The 22,051-nt window shown below is 43.3% G+C and overlaps 3 protein-coding genes across 4 annotated transcripts; all 3 read left to right on the forward strand.

Moving 5' to 3' along the window:
- Positions 1-1,514: 1,514 nt before the first annotated feature.
- On the forward strand, positions 1,515-5,579 carry plpp6 (phospholipid phosphatase 6). The gene is made up of 2 exons (XM_048977132.1): positions 1,515-2,392; positions 2,965-5,579. The coding sequence occupies exons 1-2, from the start codon at positions 1,888-1,890 to the stop codon at positions 3,330-3,332; spliced, it is 873 nt and encodes a 290-aa protein (XP_048833089.1). The 5' UTR covers positions 1,515-1,887; the 3' UTR covers positions 3,333-5,579.
- Positions 5,580-5,684: 105 nt separating this feature from the next.
- On the forward strand, positions 5,685-11,377 carry LOC125709060 (flavin-containing monooxygenase 5-like). Its single transcript, XM_048977099.1, has 9 exons — positions 5,685-6,157; positions 6,965-7,099; positions 7,212-7,400; positions 8,143-8,308; positions 8,880-9,022; positions 9,193-9,392; positions 9,474-9,829; positions 10,167-10,239; positions 10,342-11,377. Exons 2-9 carry the CDS (start codon positions 6,968-6,970, stop codon positions 10,754-10,756), a joined length of 1,674 nt encoding a protein of 557 aa, XP_048833056.1. The 5' UTR covers positions 5,685-6,157; positions 6,965-6,967; the 3' UTR covers positions 10,757-11,377.
- A 3,202-nt stretch (positions 11,378-14,579) lies between these two features.
- On the forward strand, positions 14,580-20,672 carry LOC125709058 (golgin subfamily A member 6-like protein 22). Of its 2 annotated transcripts, XM_048977096.1 has the most exons (3): positions 14,580-16,027; positions 16,100-16,192; positions 19,264-20,672. In XM_048977096.1, the coding sequence occupies exons 1-3, from the start codon at positions 15,698-15,700 to the stop codon at positions 20,572-20,574; spliced, it is 1,734 nt and encodes a 577-aa protein (XP_048833053.1). In that variant the 5' UTR covers positions 14,580-15,697; the 3' UTR covers positions 20,575-20,672. The 2 variants fall into 2 exon arrangements, with proteins under 2 accessions (XP_048833053.1, XP_048833054.1); XM_048977097.1 differs by lacking the exon at positions 16,100-16,192.
- The last annotated feature ends 1,379 nt before the right edge of the window (positions 20,673-22,051 follow it).

The raw sequence follows: 22,051 nt of genomic DNA on the forward strand, positions 1-22,051 counted from the left end.
AGCTTCTCAAACGTGATGTTTCAAGGAGTCATCCTTGGGGTGAGGTTGGCCAAATTTTTTTGTGTAATTTGTGACACGACACCACCCCCCCCCCCCCCCCCGCCCTATTAAATGATTTCATTTTTAGGAAAACTGGTTATTTTAAATGTAGTATGCTGTTGCCGTAGCCTGTAGTACTGGCGTAACCAGGGGTAGGGCCGTTGTGCTTGAAGGTAAGAAGTCGGCTCACTTGACGACGCAGGAGCATGAGCATGCAGCAGTGAGCCGTAACACCAGGCCCCGTAACAAAGAATACACTTTAGTGTTGTTTTACAGAATATTCCATCCAATTACATTTTTTCAGTTGCTAAGATACATTCTGCAATACTGAAGTCACTTTCTCAAAACTCTTCAAAGTTGCCCTAACATCAGCTTACGTGGGCTGAACTGTGAATCACTTCTCATTGCCTTCATACAAAATGCATTCAATGATAAATGTGTCAAAATTCATGGATTCCTTTCTCACTCGAAATGCACCACCATCAAATCTTAATGTTTTTCAGAGGCCATTTTGCACATTTTACACATTGATCCCAAACCCAAATCATACATTCAAAACTGAATGACTACAATTTGTAACAGTACTAACGAGAGGCCCTTCCAAAATATATTGTAAAAATGACAGGATATAAAATAAATAAAATGAAAATGAACCTTAGCACAGCCATCCATTCCAGGTGATTCCCTGTGTTGCCAAGAAGTGCTACCTTAGATGTATCTCTAGAGAGGACATCAGATGTGATGTAGATGAGAACTTGCTGCCGGATCCAGAGGAGAAGATGGATTAGTAGTATACTATAGTAGTATAACTATAGTTGTAGGGCAACTGCAAGTGTGTATTTATATGTGTTTGTGTATACATACTACCAGTGAAAGGTTTTTGCATACCACAGGTTTTTACCACTTGTATTTCATAAACTGCACATTTTTAACTGCATATTCCTGTTAAATATGTTAAGTTGCATGAAAAACTATAAATGAAAGACATAAGTAAAGCAAAACCAGTAACAGTGCATGTCTGGCATTCTATTAACTGCGCGGGCGGCGATGACATAGTCAAATTCTTGTCTAATTCCAGCTAGTCTAATTCTAGCTGAACTGCATGTTGGTATTCTAGACAGTGTGAAGAGTTTTGAGAAAGTGACTTTAGTATCGCAGAATGCATCTTAGCAATTGAAAGAAACTGTAAACTGTGTAGCTCCAATGCACACTGAATCTGCTTCTGTATGGTTGCGACAGTTGCTCGCCGTTATCAGGCTGTGTGTGTGTGTGTGTGTGTGTGTGTGTGTGTGTGTGTGAGAGAGAGAGAGAGAGAGAGAGAGAGAGAGAGAGAGAGAGAGAGAAAAACGGGCGTCACTAGTTCTGTTTAGGAGGTCTTGTGCTATTATAAAAATAATCAATAGCAAATATAATTAAAAGACTTCTGTGCGAAACGAGTCAGTATGCTCTTTATAAAACATTAACAGAAACATTATTGTAGAAAATTCTAGCTAACAATTGTAGGCTAAAGGAAATGTATCTCTGAACCTTTTAGCTAAACGGAACAAAATCATTAAGAACGCTAACTTCCCTCGCTTAGCATCCGCACGCTCTTTTGCTTTGTTTCTCTTCCGGTCATGTGGCGCAACACCGGCCGTGTTACGGAAGTGACGCAGAACCCTTTGTATCCGGATGTTGTGTACGCGTGAGCCTTGCGGCAGACAGTGCGGTGACTGATGTATGGTATGGGAGCTATTGTTTTTACATGGGAGAATAAAATGAAAATCATTAATTAGAGTGCAGATTGTAGATTTAACACTGCAGCGTGGTCACGACAGCCAGTCGCTGACGTAAAGATATATTTTAAAAATGCCTTCCCCCAAAGCGAAGGGTAACGGGGGACGCAGTGGCGGTAGCCCGGGTATCGGCAGCGGCGGACGCTACGAGTTCATGTCACTCAGCCGGTCTCCGTCGCCCCAGCTGCTTCAACGCCAGGGCTCGGATCCGACGACGGCTCGCCTACGAGCCTCAGAGAGCCCGACGCGCCGCAGAGGCTCGGGATCGCCCTCGGGATTCTCGGGTGCCCCGTCGTCTTCGGCTACTGGCGCACAGCAGCTGCCGGAGGAGGACTGTATGCGACTTAACCCGTCATTTATCGGTATCGCGATCAGCTCACTGCTCGCCATTGACTTGTGGCTGTCAAAGCGCCTCGGGGTTTGCGCCTGCGAAGACTCGTCATGGGGCAGCATCCGGCCGCTGATGAAGCTGATCGAGATCTCCGGCCACGGTATACCCTGGCTGGCCGGTGTGCTGTACTGCCTGTACAAGAGTGACAGTGCCGCAGGCCAGGAGGTCATGCTTAATCTCCTCATGGGTAAATCAACTTTTATGCTGCTAGGAGTGTGTTTGTCTCTTCCGCTTTTATTTATTTTCACCGGTTTCCCTTTAAGATATGCCACCCATTACGAAGTCCGATCTTTTTTGCTTCTACCCAGCGGTGTCTGTTGGCTGTTAGCATGTGCATCTGCTGATTTCCCCCAAGGGATCCAGTCTCTGCCCAACCCCATATGGCTGCTTTTCTCCATGCCTTCCTTTATATATCTATGACGGGAATTATTGTCCATGGATCTCGTGACATCGTTATACTCGTAATTAAGGGCTCTGTTTTTGTTCTGGTCGTATACCTTGTAATAAGCAGTCAGTGTGATTTCTGCATCTTTACATTGTTCCGTGATGTTTTTTTCCCCCTGCAAATATAAATACATGTAGTTCAGTGTGTATTTTTAGGGTGAAGCTGAGGATACAAGCCTGCCATAGCAATGATGGTTTATTCCTTCTATCTGATGGTACTTTGGAACGTTCGGTTCTTCCGTGGGCCCCTGGCTCATCTGGATCGGTGCGGACGAACTGTGAGCCCACTGACCCTGTGTTTGTGTCCCCCCCCAGCGCTCATCCTGGACCTGGTCCTGGTTGCTGTGGTGAAGGCCATTGTGCGCCGCCGCCGGCCCTCGCACAACCGGATGGACATGTTCGCCACCTTCTCGGTGGACCGTTACTCGTTCCCGTCGGGCCACGCCACACGGGCCGCCCTGTGCGCACGCTTCCTGCTGGCGCACCTGGTGCTGGCAGCGCCACTGCGTGTGCTTGTGCTGCTCTGGGCCGTCACTGTGGGCCTCTCCCGCGTGCTGCTGGGGCGCCACAACGTCACTGACGTGGCCTTCGGCTTCGGGATGGGCTACTGCCAGTACAACCTGGTGGAGGCGCTGTGGGTCTCGCCGGTCGGCCTACACCTTGCCATGGGCCAGTGGAGCTGAGGTGGGGGTGGAAGGTATAGCAGGTATGAGAGGGGAACCAGCCCCATCCGCCAAAATGCCCCGCTGCCCAGCTGTAACATCACTGTGCACATTGACCATTGCCTAAAATACACAGGCACTTAAAAGCGTCACATCGCACTAAATGCTATAAATATCTCGATGTTAATTGCTGCCGTTGTGAATGTTGTCCTTGTGTCCACCTGTGTGCATTTGGGTGGGTGAATATCAGTTTGACTTGTAAACCGCTGCGATCTGTGAAGCAGATCAATTCGGCAAATCCAGACCTCTGGCTAGAGCGTATAGGCTGAGCTTTTAATCATCTTTATTTACCCGTCGATCAAATACATTTCACTTATTGACCATATAAAGAAGATTGAGATCAGGCTGCCAGCTTTTGTTTCAGTCTAAATTTAAAATTGACTGATGTATACATGATAGATGCTGGCTTGGACAGTTACTGCTCTTAGGCTGAGGACTCGAATCCCGTCGCTGCATGAAGCGCTTGGCGGGAATGTAAAGAAGAACACCCTCTGAGCTGTGAGGCCTGGACTCACCAGCCCCCTCTGTGAAAGATTATTAAGGGAAGTATTTTGCAGAAACCTAAGGGGAACAGCTGGTATAGAACTTATAATAATACGGTCCTATTCCATTGCTTTACAACATTCCTCACGCACTATGAAGTGTCCTGTAGTCTCGTATTTGGGATTATTTTGGCGTGCCTTTGTTTTTTTTTCTTGTGTATTATGTGTAAATAGTAACTTATTATGACAGCCTCCGCCCTGAGGAATAACCAGGTCGCCTCCTAGCTTGTCGTGTTTTATTGTGATTTAAAGTGCGTCGCTATTTTGATTCATGGTGACCTCTGTTAACGCTAATTTCCTTGTTATGAAGGCTGGTTTGTGGCAGTGGAGGGTGGGGGCACTGGCCTTTGTTTTTTGTTTCTTTTTTGTTTTGAGGAGTAGGTGGATATACTGACTTCACTGGGCCAATCCGGGCTGCTGCATGTGTTCATCGAGCTCAGTTTCACGGTACCTGGATTTTGAACTGTCGTCTTTCCTGCAGAGCGAGGACCAAACGCAGGCTGTGCACTCGGTTTGCCGCACTGCAGCCAGTCGGTTCCTGTTCAGCCGAGTCTTTTACAAGCGTCTCCTCTGATTTCTGTAAGGGAGCAGGCCTGCATGTGTGCGTGGGTGACGTGTCGGTCCATTGCAGCTTTTGCAAGCCTGTGTGGGGGGATGTGTCATTTTGAGGTCTACAGTGTTGACCACGGTGCTGTGTCCATCACTTGCGCACTGTACTCGTATTCTGGTGTTGCTGTGTTTGTCAATTATAAGATAGGGTACGTTTAGTGTATTTTGTAGTTTTATATGATATGGAAATGTAAAGACTGCTTGATAAACTTGTACTGGAGAGTCAATCTCCAGAATAAAATCAAAATTAATGTGCACATCAGTAATGAGTGGAGGCTGGGGGACACGGCTGTCGGTCTAGGAAAGCTTCACGTGTAACTGTCTGACAGACACTGGCAAGCTCTTACAAACCACCTGTTTCTGGCACTTTAGGGTGTTACACTGTATAAAGGTCGAAGAGCTGTTATAGTCTCTGTGGAATTTGGGTTAACTGCCCAATGCTGTGATTACCTTTTGACCCTTGAAATCTTGTATAACTTAAAAAAAAAAAAAACTAACCAGATTTGAAAACTTGACGGTTTTCTTCCTTTGAATTATTTGAAATCCATTTAATTTTTAGATCTGAATCTTCCTGCACTCTCAAACAACTGTTAAGCCTAAAAATATTGCAGTCAGATTAAATCTAAAGTTAGGGTTTTCCAGTTAGTGACATCAGGAGTCTGCAGAGGTGCCCGGACACCTTAAACTGATCCAGGTTCTGGAAGACTGTACATATAGAACATTCACTACAAATCGGAGTTTACAGTTTGGCCTGTAAGATAAAAGTTTCACTGTTTAAAGAGGGAAGCAAGTATGATGGTTTTCCAGGAGGAGTGGATATTTCAGTGTGTGCTGCAAACGGAATTCACCAGCTACAGACAGTCCATTTAGTCAGTGACCTTTGCTTGTCTTTACTTTGACACAAACTGTATTTGTAAGCGAAATTGTCTGTGTATTTTATTTAGTAGCAGAAAGGACTGTTCATTTTACTTGGTGGATGTGCCAAGAGGACATTGTATTGTGATTCTAATATTCTTTTTTTAAAATAAATGTAATCACTCCTTGCCTCTTCCTTAAAGTGTAATGTGTTTGTGGGACTGTTATTTCACACCCTCCATTTCCTCATATATATATATATATATATATATATATATATCCGTTCATCCACAGATGTTATTGATCACAGTAGCAGCAGTAAAACATGGAACTTTGATATTTTCTTCATCGTTTTGTAAGTAGTACCACTGGTGTCAGTATTGCATGTCAATGACGGCTTGCTCTCTGCCGAGGGGTTGGGAGGACACAGCGAATGAAAGGAGAAAAGAGCCTCTTCCAGTTGTTTTGGTTAAATGTAATTGCTGAACGGCATGAAAAAAACCTAATCAGAAATCCTCCCTGACTGCGATCCAAACCACCCCCGCCCCAAAATCCGGCAGAAAAATATACAGCGGGGCCCTGTTCTGGCTACGGGCCTCCCATGCACATTTAGCTTTTCAATTAAACAGAAAAACAACTTCAAGTGAAAACTTGAAGAGCGGAGCAAAGAGCAAAGTTCGTGGCCGAGCCCCTGCGTCCGGATCAAAGGACATAGCTGATTTCTTAAGGAACGCTGCGGCTCTCTGCAATCGCGATCGGAAGACGCCCATTCACAAAAAGGTTAGTAAATCTGCTTCTTTTTTTGTTTACTCGGCTATTTTCTACAAAACAGCATAATCGACGTGAGTTTCTTAGGAATTAGTCCCTATTTATCGGCGATCGTCTGATGAGCAGATCCGGTTGCGTATCTTGAGTCTGTTTATAATGTGGAAACGAGATGGATACTTTGGAGGTTTGGCTGTTACTGTGGTGTTTAATATCTGCGGAACATGGTGCGTGCTTATTTCTGAGCGCGTTATCTTACCGCACATGGAAAAGTACGTAGCAGAACGAAAAGAAGGGACAGATCACGTCATTAAATGGGATTATAATCTTAGCGTCAACAGGGCGACATATAGGCTATTTATAATGGGTTGGGCAAACTGTTGGAAGACAAGATTTTAAGTAGTTTACCTGTAGAGCATAGCCAGAATATTTCATATACGGAAAGAGCCTTCGTGTAAATAATTAATTTGAAGCGTTATAATATGGCATAAAATATAAAAATACGATCATAATTAGTTAGTAAATAAAGGAATATATCGCGGTCCGGATGCGAACCAGAATTCAGCAGGGAATGAGTTAGGGAATGAAAAAGAAAATTGCGAGCTGTTCTTAAATAATGTGTTTTTTATATTTTTGCAATCGTTGTTTGGTATTTAAACAAATAAGCATTTTAAGTTAGTCATTGTAATTTGAAGATGGATTTTTCGTCGTGATTGAAACGCAAACGCAATTCCTTTAGAGACAACATCATAGAATTTAATCATCGTCTCAAAACCTCACTGCAAGACACGGGCTGCTTTTGGTAAAATCTATTATGTGCAGGTCATGGTTCGTCGCGTTGCTGTGGTCGGAGCGGGAAGCTCCGGACTGGTTTGTATCAAGTGCTGCCTGGACGAGGGACTGGAGCCGGTGTGCTTCGAGAGCAGCGATGACATCGGGGGCTTGTGGAGGTTCAGGGTATGTTCTGCCTTCTTCCAGAAAATTTCGTATGAGACGCAAGCCTGGCTGTTATTTAAAATGAGAGCAGATCAGAATATTTATATGATCAGTCTAACCCTGTATTTCTCAGGAGAATCCGGAGCCAGGGCGTTCTAGCACATACCGCTCTCTTGTCGTCAACACCTCCAAGGAGATGATGTGCTTCAGCGACTTCCCCATGCCGGCCCACTTCCCCAGCTACATGCACAACTCACAGCTGCTGCAGTATTTGCGTCTGTATGCTGCTCATTTTGACCTCCTTCGGCACATCAGGTTCCAGGTGATCCGGTACCGACGGACCCCATAGTGCATGCAAACCATTACCTACAGAAATCAGTGTTTGTCTATATGCTGACATACTTTCTGGATGAGTCTAAACTATATTATGTAACCCTGTTTCTCACTTCAGTCCCTCCGAACCCACAATTTTGCTTCCTCTGAGCTCCCAACATACCTGTATCAGGTATTCGGTGTTTTTCATTGGCTGGGAGGGAGCAAAAATGTGGACTGTCTGGGGGTCCCCGAGTACTGGGTTGAGAAACAATGATGTAAACTCTGTAACAAGAACAGTATGGAGTTACATCTAAAATATATTCCCTTAGAAAAATCCTTCAGATTAAGGGCCATATTTCCTAAATCCCACCAGTATACCACAAAGTAAAACATGGAATTTTCCCAGCGGGTGTTCCAGTACAGAGCTTGGTTAGCGTGCATCAGATAGTGAGATCGATGCCCACATTCTCCTAGTGGGTGTCTGGTCAGTGGGTTAGCATGCTGCGCTTATGACCGGAAAGTGATTGTTTCAAATCCCAGGGCTGGCAGAGTAGATGTCATCATTGTTAACCCCTACTGTTCCCAGAACTGTCTGACCCTGCTTTGTCAACTGCACATTGCTTTATATAAGACCATCTACTAAATAAGTGTAAATGCTGCAGGATTCCCGGATAGGGTAGCCCACTATGTGAGAGCCTTTGCCGTGAAGGAGCATTAATGCGCGTAATTGATTGTGGCTTTATTTTCAGACCACTGTCCTCAGTGTGAAGCAGAGGCCTGACTTCTCAAGCTCAGGCCAGTGGGAGATTGTCACAGAGAGCAGAGACGGTCATCGGGAGCAGCAGATTTTTGACGCGGTTCTGGTGTGTTCAGGCCAGTACACCTCCCCAGTGACTCCACTGAAAGACTTTCCAGGTGTGTGGCCACTTGGTTCAGAAGGTGATTGAAATATCACAAGAGCAAAGAACGTTGCGTCTTCATATCATTTGTTGTCTGCCGTCAATTATATATTTTTCCCTGTTGAACTAATAATATTCATCTACGACTTTGACAGTTTTTAGTTTCTTTGGTCAAAGGTAGTTTCAGTTTCATATGCAGTGTTGCTGCAGAGGCGGTAAAAGAGATGAAAATGCATTCTTAGGAGAAATAAAATTGGACAGTGTTTCTTTTAAGAACTTACTGGTCCAGTGGGTGGCGCTGTGGAGTCACACCCGCAGGTCTGTGGGTATGATTTTCTGTGGGTTTGATTCTCTCTCTTCATGTGGGTTTCCTGTAAGCAGTGAGGTTTCCTCCCCCAGGCAGAAAGCATGTATTTTCAGCAGGTTGATGTCTGTAAATTATCAGTTCTGAGTGTATGTCCAGAAATTGACTGATGTCCACACTTATGCCCTGTCATTTCTGTAATCCAAAGAATCCTGTAATCACTGCAATCTAGCAGATAAGCCATTACAATAAAGGTGTTTAAGAGATGATGATTCTTTTAAAGGGTTTGAGACCTTCAGGGGCCAATACTGCCACAGCTGGGAATACAAGGATCCAGAACCTTACCAAGGGAAGAAGGTTGTAGTGGTGGGAATTGGAAACTCAGGAGGAGACATTGCTGTTGAGATCAGCAGAGCTGCCAAGCAGGTGAGGCTCTCCCAGGCTTACAAGCCATCTGGGATCCACACATCTGTTATGTCGCTTGTCTGCTTCACATTGGTCTTAAATCCAATCTACACCTGGGATTGACCCTACAGTTTTCTGGTGGCCATGTGCTTTTTGAGTGGCTCACTGGGCTCGATATGCCTTCCTCCCAGACATTGCTCAGTACTCGGCAGGGAACTTGGGTCATGGGGCGCACATCCAGCCGGGGGCTCCCCATGGATATGAGTGTAATCACCCGTCCGGTAGCCCTGCTGACTGCAGTGCTGCCTCGCCATCTGCTCAGCTGGGTCATCGAGAGGAGTTTGAACCAGAAGTATGACCACCAGTTATATGGCCTCATGCCCAGACACAGGTGAGATCCTAAACCGGAGTTACGGCGACTGCCCTGGTCGATCTTAGTTGACCTATTACATAACTGAGCACCTTCCTGCAGGATCATGGACCACAGACCTCTAATCAACGATGAGCTTCCTGTCCGCATCCTTACTGGCCTTCTGGTCATGAAGCCCAACATTCGGGAATTCCAGGGTTCTACCGTGGTCTTTGAGGATGGAACAACAGAGGAGCAAGTTGATGCTGTGGTGTTCTGCACCGGGTACAACTACGCCTTCCCCTTCCTCCCCAGCTCCATCTTCCCTGGCCCTGGACATGAGCTAACCTTATACAAACATGTGTTCCCACCATGGATTGAGTGCCCCACTTTGGCCATATTGGGATTGTTTCAAGTCATAGGTTCCATGATGCCTGCGGTAGAGATGCAGGCTCGATGGGTCGCACGAGTCATCACAGGTAATCCCACTACACCAGTTATAACTTTGAGAGGTTTACTTAACATTTAGTTTACTAATACAGAATAATGTTTCAGTCTATAAATGCAGAAACAACACCCTAGTGAGGTTCAAGGCAGAGAATGTTTCCACACGTTTTCTAGGTGGGAAGAGCTTCTTAAGCAGCTGAAACTGTAAATAAAGCAAGCAAGAAATCTTTAATATTAATAGAAAAGCTATTACTTCTTTTAGGAAATTAAAGGAGTAATAGTCTGGGGTCTGATGAAGACCAGTTCAATGCATAAAATGACTGAACAACTCTAATTCTAGTCAGTACAGTTATTTATTTTTCTTTATAGGATTCATCCAACTCCCACCGAAGGAAAAAATGCTGAAAGATATTGAAAAAGAGAGGAAAAGATTCATTAAGGGGTAATCAGCACTGAACACTGGATTAAAGCCAAGTTGTTCATTTACTGTGAATTGAGTTCAGAGGTGTCATACTGCAATTGTCCTTTCTTGCTTGTTTCCCAGACATCCTTGTCCCAGAGTTGCTGCTCTCCAGCTGGACTACGTCCCCTATCTGGACGACCTGGCAGGACAGCTTGGGGTGCGGCCCAAGCTCCTCCGGCTGCTGCTGCGGGATCCTCGCCTCGGCCTCAGCGTCCTGCTTGGGCCCTGTACCCCGTACCAGTACCGGCTATACGGGCCGGGTCAGTGGGCGGGGGCCCGGCAGGCCATTCTCACACAGTGGGAGCGGGTGGCCCAGCCGATGAAGACCCGGGCCGTGCCGGAGCTCCCGTCTTCGAGGCTGCCATTGCTGCTCGCTCTCAGTGGCGCCGCCCTAGTGGTAGCAGCTGTCTGTGCCAGAAATAACCTTCAGGACCTCTTGGCTTCCCCGAGCAATTGGAGGATGTATGTGCCAAAGCTATTCCTTCACATGGTGTAACGGAATGACAGACCCTGGAAAGCCTAACAAGATAACATTTAACAACCCACTGATTTTAGGACCCATGTCCATCCAGGCAACTTCTTTTGCTTTCAGCGTGACTGGTCTGCTGGTGGCCCTCCAAACCCGAGGTAAATTCTGTGCGTTTGCCTCCAAAGGATGCTGAGGATCTCCCACATCTATTCACTCCATCACTGGGAGTCCTTATACAAATTTCTGATGGCTGAAATTTCTCATCACTGTTTTACACGAAATGCTAACTTTTTATGTTTAAAAATGTCTATGTTTTGGAATTAATTCCCTTTGAAAAGTATCAAGAAGATGGTCAAAACGGCCGTGCAAATTGTGAAATGTATGCTGTCCATACAGTTTTTGCCCGGTACCATGAACTCTACAAAATGAAATTCTAAAGAGATTCTGCACAGACCAAAAACCAAGCAGACCTACCACCAGTATTTACTTCCTCGTATATGTTGCTAAATGAACATATTTTATATTTTATTAATAGTTGATTAATAAAATAATCAACTATTTAATTCCAGACTAGTGTAATGACTAAAATCACATGAAATATCATTAACTCATCCCATGTTTCAATCCAATAAAAACTGCATTTCTAAAGTGCTGTGTAAAGTCATTGTAATTTGACACCTGTATTGACAGAGATGCAATCTAAGTCCCTTGTGGTTTGATGTCTCAGTCCTTATGTTTAAGCACAGTACAATATACAAAATGGTAGTTAGTAATGGGAAAATAGTAAACGAGAAACACCACCTTTTAAAAAAACGCTACCACGGAGATTCATCTTTTTTTACAGCGATTGTGTGTGAATAAACCCATTTTATTTATTAGAGTCAAAGTTTGCCCCGACACTGCTGAGAAGAGTCCATAGATGATAGCCCTAGCTGGGTCTGTGACTTTTACCTATTTCATCCTAAATCACCTAAATGACGTTAATTAAGGTCAGCTAACAGCAAAAACATCTCAGGTTATTTACAAGTGAGCTTCTCACTTCTTGTTTAACCAAAAAATATGACGAAATATAGGGTGTTCTGAAATGTCTGACTGGTGTTGCAGATTACAAGTGAATAACATCGAAACGCACCACGTGCCCAATCCCGGTGTCCACACTCACGGACTGACTGACTTGGAGACTCATTCCTGCTACGTCCTAAAGGACTTGGGGGCTGTCGTCCCCAAGTGCATAAGGCATTTACGTAGAATTTCTGTTAGTCCACATTTCTGCAGACTGTGTCTGATGGAATTACCCACAGGACATGGCGTTGTGACATAAAATACAAGGTTGCTGGGTGCGTAAACTGTAAATCGATTTCCTTTATTGCTTAATGATGTTGTTCTCGCAAAAAATTGAGTAAACTGATTATTTGACAATTACTTCTTGTCCACTCACAATAAGTGCAGGGTTGTAAGCTTTGGTCAGCTGGTTTTATTACCTTCAAAATAGTCTGTAGGAGTTGCACATTTTCCCAAAGCTTTTGATGCAGCTAATTTTAGGTGTACAGATGTAGCCACTTGAATTTTCCCCTGTTTCCATGATGGGGCCTTGGCTGGTCCTTGGCTGGCCCCTGCTGGGTCCTGGGTGGAACCTTGACTATAATAAGATCCCCCACCATGATGTAATGAACAAGGGGGCCGGCATGATCCGCCCCTTGCCTCTCTGTGTGTAAAGTACTTGCAATGATTTATTCATCCACCAGGGAGAGCAGTGATTATGAAAGCTGAAGTGACTTATCTTGACTTCACTAAAATAAAAATCTGAGCAAGTATAATTTTCTTATATTTAGACAAAATTCCAATTTCATTAATAAACGGACTACACTGCAATAAATGGCCTGTGAAATTTAAGAAATTGTTTCTGTTGTAAGGCAAAGATGGCCTAAAACTATCAAAATGTGTTTTTTGTCAGTTTATTGATGAAATTAGAATTGTGCAGTATAATAATTACAGAGCTAAACAAAGTAATAAGATTGATATTGTCGAGCAATGAGGGACAGTGTGATATAACAATTAAACAGATTTTAAGCCCATTGAGCTTGTTTGGCACATGATGAAATACTTCATCTGCAAGGAGGCCAAACCAGGTACAAAGCAGCACTGTGTCCAAGCAATAGATTTATTTTGGGAGAGGAGAGTGACCCAAGATGTGTGTGACAGACTGATTACAGGCCTAAACAAAGTAATAAGGTTGATTGTGGAGAATAAAGGTGGACAGAGTGGAAAATGAAAAGTAAAAAAACATATGGTTCTGTACTGTGCTTGAATAAAAGACACATTCCTTAGTGTGTTCTGCCTGGCTAACAGTCTGAAAGGCTGCTGATGGCTGCATATTCACGGGGTGGGGATGGGGGGCAGTCACAATGACGTGTGAATGTGTCATTAACTTCTCTGCTTGGCCACAATGAAAAGAGATATGTTTGCAGGGGATCAAGGTGAGGTTGCTTTCTTAACCTAAGAAGACTGAACCAATGGTCAAGCAGGGTGGTGGTAGTATCATGCTGTTTTGCTAACAGTACTTTATGTCACTACATTGCACAAACAGGATGGAATGAAGAAGTAGCACTAGATAGATAGACTGGGAATTTTTTGTCATAGTACCAGACTCAAAAAGAGGAACGTAAAAGAAACATAGCATAATAAGTATTTACTGTAACCCTTTGGAGTCTGAAGTCTGAGGCCTCTCAACCACTTTCAAAGTAGTCTGACATGCCTTGACATTTTACAGTTTTTCTGAAGTGCTAAAACACATTTCCTAAAATATCCTCTCCTTTAATCAAACCACTAAGCTCAAACCCTAAAATTCAAGCTAAATGACAATACTACCAATAGTTGTTGGCATGTAAATTGGAAACTGTAAGACTATAATAAAAAAAAAGTATGGTTGTCTACCAAAAATATTTGTATACTGTACAGTTATGACTGATAACTAATATGTAACATTTGCCGTATTCAGTACTCCAGAAAAGTTACTGTAAAGGACAAAGCCAAAAAATAAACAGATGAAAGGCATATTACAGTAAAATGTTGTGCAACTGCCAAGCCAGAGTCACGGAAAGAAAGAATACTCTGTGTGACCCATTTGTGCGCTCTGAAGTTTATAGACATAGGGGCTGGCTACACAAAGGTGAATGAGACATTCAAAGAATTGTATGAGGTTTGATTACTAAAGTGTTACAACTTTGAAGTGACTTTGGAGTCACCACACCTTTGCATACTGTCAATGGCCCATCAGTCTGGAATGTCTGTCACTGCTCCTCACACTAATCAGTTTGGAAAGGCAGTGTGAATTTTACAGTTTTTTTCAATTGCTAAGACAGATACTGCAATACTGAAGTTGCTTTCTCAAAACTTTTCATACAGTCACCACAACATTAGCTTATGTGGGCTAAACTGTTAAGCATTTTGCTTTGCTTTCATACAAAATGCAATCAATAACTAAATTCTTCAAAAGTTTTTCTTCAATTAATTTATCAGAGGCCATTTTGCACATAAGTACATACTGACCCTAAACTGCTAGTAAAACAGTCAAAACTGAAATATATCATTTTACTAAATTACTATCAAGACCCTTTCTAAAATAGATTGTAAAACACACATAAAATAAACAAATTATGTTAATTGACACAAGATCAAACAATGAATGCTGTATGCCAAGATATTTCTCCAGAGCAATGCCAAGGATGGACCATGTATGTGAAGAGACAGTCTTAGCAATTGAAAAAAAACTGTAAGAAAACACACAATACTAGCCTTTTCACAGTTTATAACATGCAACAGATTAAACGTTGATGTATAAAATGTGCAATCACATTATATTACAGGAATAATACAAAACTATAAATGAATATTAGAACAACAAATTAGTTAGCTGTTAGTTGCTGAGCTATTAGTTAAGTTCTCCTCAAACGAACTTGATGGGCCGAATGGCCTCCTCTCATTTGTAAATTTCTTGATTCCTGATCAGGATTCCAAGCTTCAAAACAGTTGTGGGTTATGCTGAAAAGCCAGGTCCGTGCCAGGAACCCAACTAATTTAAATGAACTAGAAATTCTGAGAGGCTTGCTAATGGCTACCAAAAGATTCTGGTTGATACCCGCTGTACTTGTGTATGTAAACTTGTGACCACAACTAAAATGTGTTTTTGTAAAGAAAGCGCCATCTCATGGTAACACCCCGCAAGTGAATAAATGGGCAGGTTTAGATGAGAATTTAGGCACACCCCCAGAAGGAGGGGAGTCAGTCCCTTTGGCTGGCTTTAGGTGGTTCTTTGGTTAAAAACTGGCCTCCACTACCATTGCTAATTATAGAATCATCTCACTTATATAAAAGTTTTGAAGAGCCAACAGGATTCGAAGTCTCTTACGCCTCAGGATGAATCGGAAGTCATCGGTCACGTGATATTGTATAAACTTAGCAAGCCCCGGTTCCCAGCTTGAAGTCGCTGGACCACACTTTGAGGATCAGAATCTGGGTATTAACTGTCTCATCACTAGGTTCAGCACCTTTCACAATATAGCACAGCATGGCCACGGTCAGAAAATGTGAGCCTGTCCTCCTCCTGAGTAAAGTAAAGCTCACCACGCTCTGTGAGCACAGGAACGGCCCGGCAATGTTTGGTAGGTTTCTGCATTGTTTGCAAGTACAGAATATTATCTGCGCGTAAACTAATTAAGGTAAATATGGAAATTCATACAATATATGCTGCAGAATATGAGCTGAATGAAGCATATTAAAAATGCAAAGAATTTAAAAAAAATTGAACCACTGACCAAATATGGCACCTACAGTTGTTTTTCAAATAGAATTCTAGAACAGAATGTTACCGTGACAACTCTGATGTCATCATTCTGAAGGTATAAATTGAGCTGTAGGCACTAACACCACTTCAAAAGAAATCAGACATTGAGCGTGCTGCATCTTAACATGAAGTGGTGTATTCTGAACTGTATTAGGCCGCCAGCGGCACCAAATGACCCTGGGGAAGATACAGAAATGAAGGAGGAAAGAAAAAGGAAGGCCAAAGGAGGAAAAATAAAATCCTGGCTAAAGAAGTTTTTCACAAATAAAGGAAAAGGAAAAAAGGCAATGGAGGAGGAGAGCCAGGCAGTGGTGGTGGAGGAGGAGGAGAGCCAGGCAGTGGTGGTGGAGGAGGAGGAGAGCCAGGCAGTGGTGGTAGTGGAGAGCCAGGCAATGGTGGTGGAGGAGGAGGAGAGCAAGGCTTTGACTTTCATAATGGAGGAGGAGGAGTACAAGGTGATGGAGGAGGAGGAGAGCAAGGGATTGGAGAAGGAGGAGAGCAAGGCAATGGAGGAGGAGGAGTACAAGGTGATGGAGGAGGAGTTCAAGGCAATGGAGGAGGAGGAGAGCAAGGGATTGGAGAAGGAGGAGAGCAAGGCAATGGAGGAGGAGGAGTACAAGGTGATGGAGGAGGAGTTCAAGGCAATGGAGGAGGAGTTCAAGGGATTGGAGGAGGAGTACAGGGCAATGGTGGAGGAGAGCAAGGCAATGGAGGAGGAGGAGAGCAAGGCTTTGACTTTCACAATGGAGGAGGAGGAGAACAAGGCAATGGCAGAGGAGTGCAAGGCAATGGCAGAGGAGTGCAAAGCAATGGCGGAGAAGTGCAAAGCAATGGAGGAGGAGGAGAGCAAGGCAATGGAGGAGGAGGAGTACAAGGTGATGGAGGAGGAGTTCAAGGCAATGGAGGAGGAGTTCAAGGCTTTGACTTTCACAATGGAGGAGGAGGAGAACAAGGCAATGGCAGAGGAGTGCAAGGCAATGGCAGAGGAGTGCAAAGCAATGGCGGAGAAGTGCAAAGCAATGGAGGAGGAGGAGAGCAAGGCAATGGAGGAGGAGGAGTACAAGGTGATGGAGGAGGAGTTCAAGGCAATGGAGGAGGAGTTCAAGGGATTGGATAAGTGGTACAGGGCAATGGAGGAGGAGAGCAAGGCTTTGACTTTCACAATGGAGGAGGAGGAGAACAAGGCAATGGCGGAAGAGTGCAAGGCAATGGCAGAGGAGTGCAAAGCAATGGCGGAGAAGTGCAAGGCAATGGAGGAGGAGGAGAGCAAGGGATTGGAGGATGAGTACAAGGCAAGGGAGAAAATGATGGAAGAAGTGTAGTGTGTAGTGTAGTATAAGACTGAACATAGTCAATATGTTCTATCAGTACTACTTAAACATGTAAATACTTGTAAATACTTATAAATAAAGCATTAAAAATGAAGACACAGGTGTTTTCAATTGAATGTGAGTAGATGTGAAATGTCAGGAATATTCCAAATGTCTATTACGTGTTGCCGATAGGGGGCCATATGATTTGGGTGATAAGGGTTGCCTTTAAACTTTAATAGAATGAAAATACATTACATGTATTTGTTGTATTTTTAATTACGTTAAGGAATAAAACATAACGGGATGAATGTAAGACACACGTCCAGCGGGAACCCGTCCGGTCGCAGCCATGTGTTAGGAGTAGGCACAAGCGCCACGGCGTATTTTAAAAGAAAGCACCAAAATGTTTAAGAAAAACTTTAGCAGTATTTATCAGTGTTAGGTTGAAGAAAGCATTTGAACAGCAAACTTTTAGAAGAAATAAATAAGTAAATAAGTAAGAATAAGTGGGCTAAACTGTTAAGCATTTTGCTTTGCTTTCATACAAAATGCAATCAATAACTAAATTCTTCAAAAGTTTTTCTTCAATTAATTTATCAGAGGCCATTTTGCACATAAGTACATACTGACCCTAAACTGCTAGTAAAACAGTCAAAACTGAAATATATCATTTTACTAAATTACTATCAAGACCCTTTCTAAAATAGATTGTAAAACACACATAAAATAAACAAATTATGTTAATTGACACAAGATCAAACAATGAATGCTGTATGCCAAGATATTTCTCCAGAGCAATGCCAAGGATGGACCATGTATGTGAAGAGACAGTCTTAGCAATTGAAAAAAAACTGTAAGAAAACACACAATACTAGCCTTTTCACAGTTTATAACATGCAACAGATTAAACGTTGATGTATAAAATGTGCAATCACATTATATTACAGGAATAATACAAAACTATAAATGAATATTAGAACAACAAATTAGTTAGCTGTTAGTTGCTGAGCTATTAGTTAAGTTCTCCTCAAACAAACTTGATGGGCCGAATGGCCTCCTCTCATTTGTAAATTTCTTGATTCCTGATCAGGATTCCAAGCTTCAAAACAGTTGTGGGTTATGCTGAAAAGCCAGGTCCGTGCAAGAACCCAACTAATTTAAATGAACTAGAAATTCTGAGAGGCTTGCTAATGGCTACCAAAAGATTCTGGTTGATACCCGCTGTACTTGTGTATGTAAACTTGTGACCACAACTAAAATGTGTTTTTGTAAAGAAAGCGCCATCTCATGGTAACACCCCGCAAGTGAATAAATGGGCAGGTTTAGATGAGAATTTAGGCACACCCCCAGAAGGAGGGGAGTCAGTCCCTTTGGCTGGCTTTAGGTGGTTCTTTGGTTAAAAACTGGCCTCCACTACCATTGCTAATTATAGAATCATCTCACTTATATAAAAGTTTTGAAGAGCCAACAGGATTCGAAGTCTCTTACGCCTCAGGATGAATCGGAAGTCATCGGTCACGTGATATTGTATAAACTTAGCAAGCCCCGGTTCCCAGCTTGAAGTCGCTGGACCACACTTTGAGGATCAGAATCTGGGTATTAACTGTCTCATCACTAGGTTCAGCACCTTTCACAATATAGCACAGCATGGCCACGGTCAGAAAATGTGAGCCTGTCCTCCTCCTGAGTAAAGTAAAGCTCACCACGCTCTGTGAGCACAGGAACGGCCCGGCAATGTTTGGTAGGTTTCTGCATTGTTTGCAAGTACAGAATATTATCTGCGCGTAAACTAATTAAGGTAAATATGGAAATTCATACAATATATGCTGCAGAATATGAGCTGAATGAAGCATATTAAAAATGCAAAGAATTAAAAAAAATTTGAACCACTGACCAAATATGGCACCTACAGTTGTTTTTCAAATAGAATTCTAGAACAGAATGTTACCGTGACAACTCTGATGTCATCATTCTGAAGGTATAAATTGAGCTGTAGGCACTAACACCACTTCAAAAGAAATCAGACATTGAGCGTGCAGCATCTTAACATGAAGTGGTGTATTCTGAACTGTATTAGGCCGCCAGCGGCACCAAATGACCCTGGGGAAGATACAGAAATGAAGGAGGAAAGAAAAAGGAAGGCCAAAGGAGGAAAAATAAAATCCTGGCTAAAGAAGTTTTTCACAAATAAAGGAAAAGGAAAAAAGGCAATGGAGGAGGAGAGCCAGGCAGTGGTGGTGGAGGAGGAGGAGAGCCAGGCAGTGGTTGTGGAGGAGGAGGAGAGCCAGGCAGTGGTGGTAGTGGAGAGCCAGGCAATGGTGGTGGAGGAGGAGGAGAGCAAGGCTTTGACTTTCATAATGGAAGAGGAGGAGTACAAGGTGATGGAGGAGGAGTTCAAGGCAATGGAGGAGGAGGAGAGCAAGGGATTGGAGGAGGAGGAGAGCAAGGCAATGGAGGAGGAGGAGTACAAGGTGATGGAGGAGGAGGAGAGCAAGGGATTGGAGAAGGAGGAAAGCAAGGCAATGGAGGAGGAGGAGTACAAGGTGATGGAGGAGGAGTTCAAGGCAATGGAGGAGGAGTTCAAGGGATTGGAGGAGGAGTACAGGGCAATGGTGGAGGAGAGCAAGGCAATGGAGGAGGAGGAGAGCAAGGCTTTGACTTTCACAATGGAGGAGGAGGAGAACAAGGCAATGGCAGAGGAGTGCAAGGCAATGGCAGAGGAGTGCAAAGCAATGGCGGAGAAGTGCAAAGCAATGGAGGAGGAGGAGAGCAAGGCAATGGAGGAGGAGGAGTACAAGGTGATGGAGGAGGAGTTCAAGGCAATGGAGGAGGAGTTCAAGGCTTTGACTTTCACAATGGAGGAGGAGGAGAACAAGGCAATGGCAGAGGAGTGCAAGGCAATGGCAGAGGAGTGCAAAGCAATGGCGGAGAAGTGCAAAGCAATGGAGGAGGAGGAGAGCAAGGCAATGGAGGAGGAGGAGTACAAGGTGATGGAGGAGGAGTTCAAGGCAATGGAGGAGGAGTTCAAGGGATTGGAGGAGGAGTACAGGGCAATGGTGGAGGAGAGCAAGGCAATGGAGGAGGAGGAGAGCAAGGCTTTGACTTTCACAATGGAGGAGGAGGAGAACAAGGCAATGGCAGAGGAGTGCAAGGCAATGGCAGAGGAGTGCAAAGCAATGGCGGAGAAGTGCAAAGCAATGGAGGAGGAGGAGAGCAAGGCAATGGAGGAGGAGGAGTACAAGGTGATGGAGGAGGAGTTCAAGGCAATGGAGGAGGAGTTCAAGGCTTTGACTTTCACAATGGAGGAGGAGGAGAACAAGGCAATGGCAGAGGAGTGCAAGGCAATGGCAGAGGAGTGCAAAGCAATGGCGGAGAAGTGCAAAGCAATGGAGGAGGAGGAGAGCAAGGCAATGGAGGAGGAGGAGTACAAGGTGATGGAGGAGGAGTTCAAGGCAATGGAGGAGGAGTTCAAGGGATTGGATAAGTGGTACAGGGCAATGGAGGAGGAGAGCAAGGCTTTGACTTTCACAATGGAGGAGGAGGAGAACAAGGCAATGGCGGAAGAGTGCAAGGCAATGGCAGAGGAGTGCAAAGCAATGGCGGAGAAGTGCAAGGCAATGGAGGAGGAGGAGAGCAAGGGATTGGAGGATGAGTACAAGGCAAGGGAGAAAATGATGGAAGAAGTGTAGTGTGTAGTGTAAGACTGAACATAGTCAATATGTTCTATCAGTACTACTTAAACATGTAAATACTTGTAAATACTTATAAATAAAGCATTAAAAATGAAGACACAGGTGTTTTCAATTGAATGTGAGTAGATGTGAAATGTCAGGAATATTCCAAATGTCTATTACGTGTTGCCGATAGGGGGCCATATGATTTGGGTGATAAGGGTTGCCTTTAAACTTTAATAGAATGAAAATACATTACATGTATTTGTTGTATTTTTAATTACGTTAAGGAATAAAACATAACGGGATGAATGTAAGACACACGTCCAGCGGGAACCCGTCCGGTTGCAGCCATGTGTTAGGAGTAGGCACAAGCGCCACGGCGTATTTTAAAAGAAAGCACCAAAATGTTTAAGAAAAACTTTAGCAGTATTTATCAGTGTTAGGTTGAAGAAAGCATTTGAACAGCAAACTTTTAGAAGAAATAAATAAGTAAATAAGTAAGAATAAGTGGGCTAAACTGTTAAGCATTTTGCTTTGCTTTCATACAAAATGCAATCAATAACTAAATTCTTCAAAAGTTTTTCTTCAATTAATTTATCAGAGGCCATTTTGCACATAAGTACATACTGACCCTAAACTGCTAGTAAAACAGTCAAAACTGAAATATATCATTTTACTAAATTACTATCAAGACCCTTTCTAAAATAGATTGTAAAACACACATAAAATAAACAAATTATGTTAATTGACACAAGATCAAACAATGAATGCTGTATGCCAAGATATTTCTCCAGAGCAATGCCAAGGATGGACCATGTATGTGAAGAGACAGTCTTAGCAATTGAAAAAAAACTGTAAGAAAACACACAATACTAGCCTTTTCACAGTTTATAACATGCAACAGATTAAACGTTGATGTATAAAATGTGCAATCACATTATATTACAGGAATAATACAAAACTATAAATGAATATTAGAACAACAAATTAGTTAGCTGTTAGTTGCTGAGCTATTAGTTAAGTTCTCCTCAAACAAACTTGATGGGCCGAATGGCCTCCTCTCATTTGTAAATTTCTTGATTCCTGATCAGGATTCCAAGCTTCAAAACAGTTGTGGGTTATGCTGAAAAGCCAGGTCCGTGCCAGGAACCCAACTAATTTAAATGAACTAGAAATTCTGAGAGGCTTGCTAATGGCTACCAAAAGATTCTGGTTGATACCCGCTGTACTTGTGTATGTAAACTTGTGACCACAACTAAAATGTGTTTTTGTAAAGAAAGCGCCATCTCATGGTAACACCCCGCAAGTGAATAAATGGGCAGGTTTAGATGAGAATTTAGGCACACCCCCAGAAGGAGGGGAGTCAGTCCCTTTGGCTGGCTTTAGGTGGTTCTTTGGTTAAAAACTGGCCTCCACTACCATTGCTAATTATAGAATCATCTCACTTATATAAAAGTTTTGAAGAGCCAACAGGATTCGAAGTCTCTTACGC

Source organism: Brienomyrus brachyistius, chromosome 15 (assembly GCF_023856365.1).
Source record: "Brienomyrus brachyistius isolate T26 chromosome 15, BBRACH_0.4, whole genome shotgun sequence".
Lineage (NCBI taxonomy): Eukaryota > Metazoa > Chordata > Actinopteri > Osteoglossiformes > Mormyridae > Brienomyrus > Brienomyrus brachyistius.

Bases quoted from the DNA above. Each gene is read 5' to 3' on its own strand.
- plpp6 (XM_048977132.1), top strand. From the start codon at position 1,888: ATGCCTTCCCCCAAAGCGAAGGGTAACGGGGGACGCAGTGGCGGTAGC. The intron at 2,393-2,964 runs GTAAATCAACTT...GTCCCCCCCCAG, and splicing joins CATGCTTAATCTCCTCATGG to CGCTCATCCTGGACCTGGTC.
- LOC125709060 (XM_048977099.1), top strand. From the start codon at position 6,968: ATGGTTCGTCGCGTTGCTGTGGTCGGAGCGGGAAGCTCCGGACTGGTT. The intron at 9,393-9,473 runs GTGAGATCCTAA...ACCTTCCTGCAG, and splicing joins GGCCTCATGCCCAGACACAG to GATCATGGACCACAGACCTC. The intron at 9,830-10,166 runs GTAATCCCACTA...TTTTCTTTATAG, and splicing joins GGTCGCACGAGTCATCACAG to GATTCATCCAACTCCCACCG.
- LOC125709058 (XM_048977096.1), top strand. From the start codon at position 15,698: ATGAAGTGGTGTATTCTGAACTGTATTAGGCCGCCAGCGGCACCAAAT. The intron at 16,028-16,099 runs GTGATGGAGGAG...GAGGAGTACAAG, and splicing joins TGGAGGAGGAGGAGTACAAG to GTGATGGAGGAGGAGTTCAA. The intron at 16,193-19,263 runs GTGATGGAGGAG...GAGGAGTACAAG, and splicing joins TGGAGGAGGAGGAGTACAAG to GTGATGGAGGAGGAGTTCAA.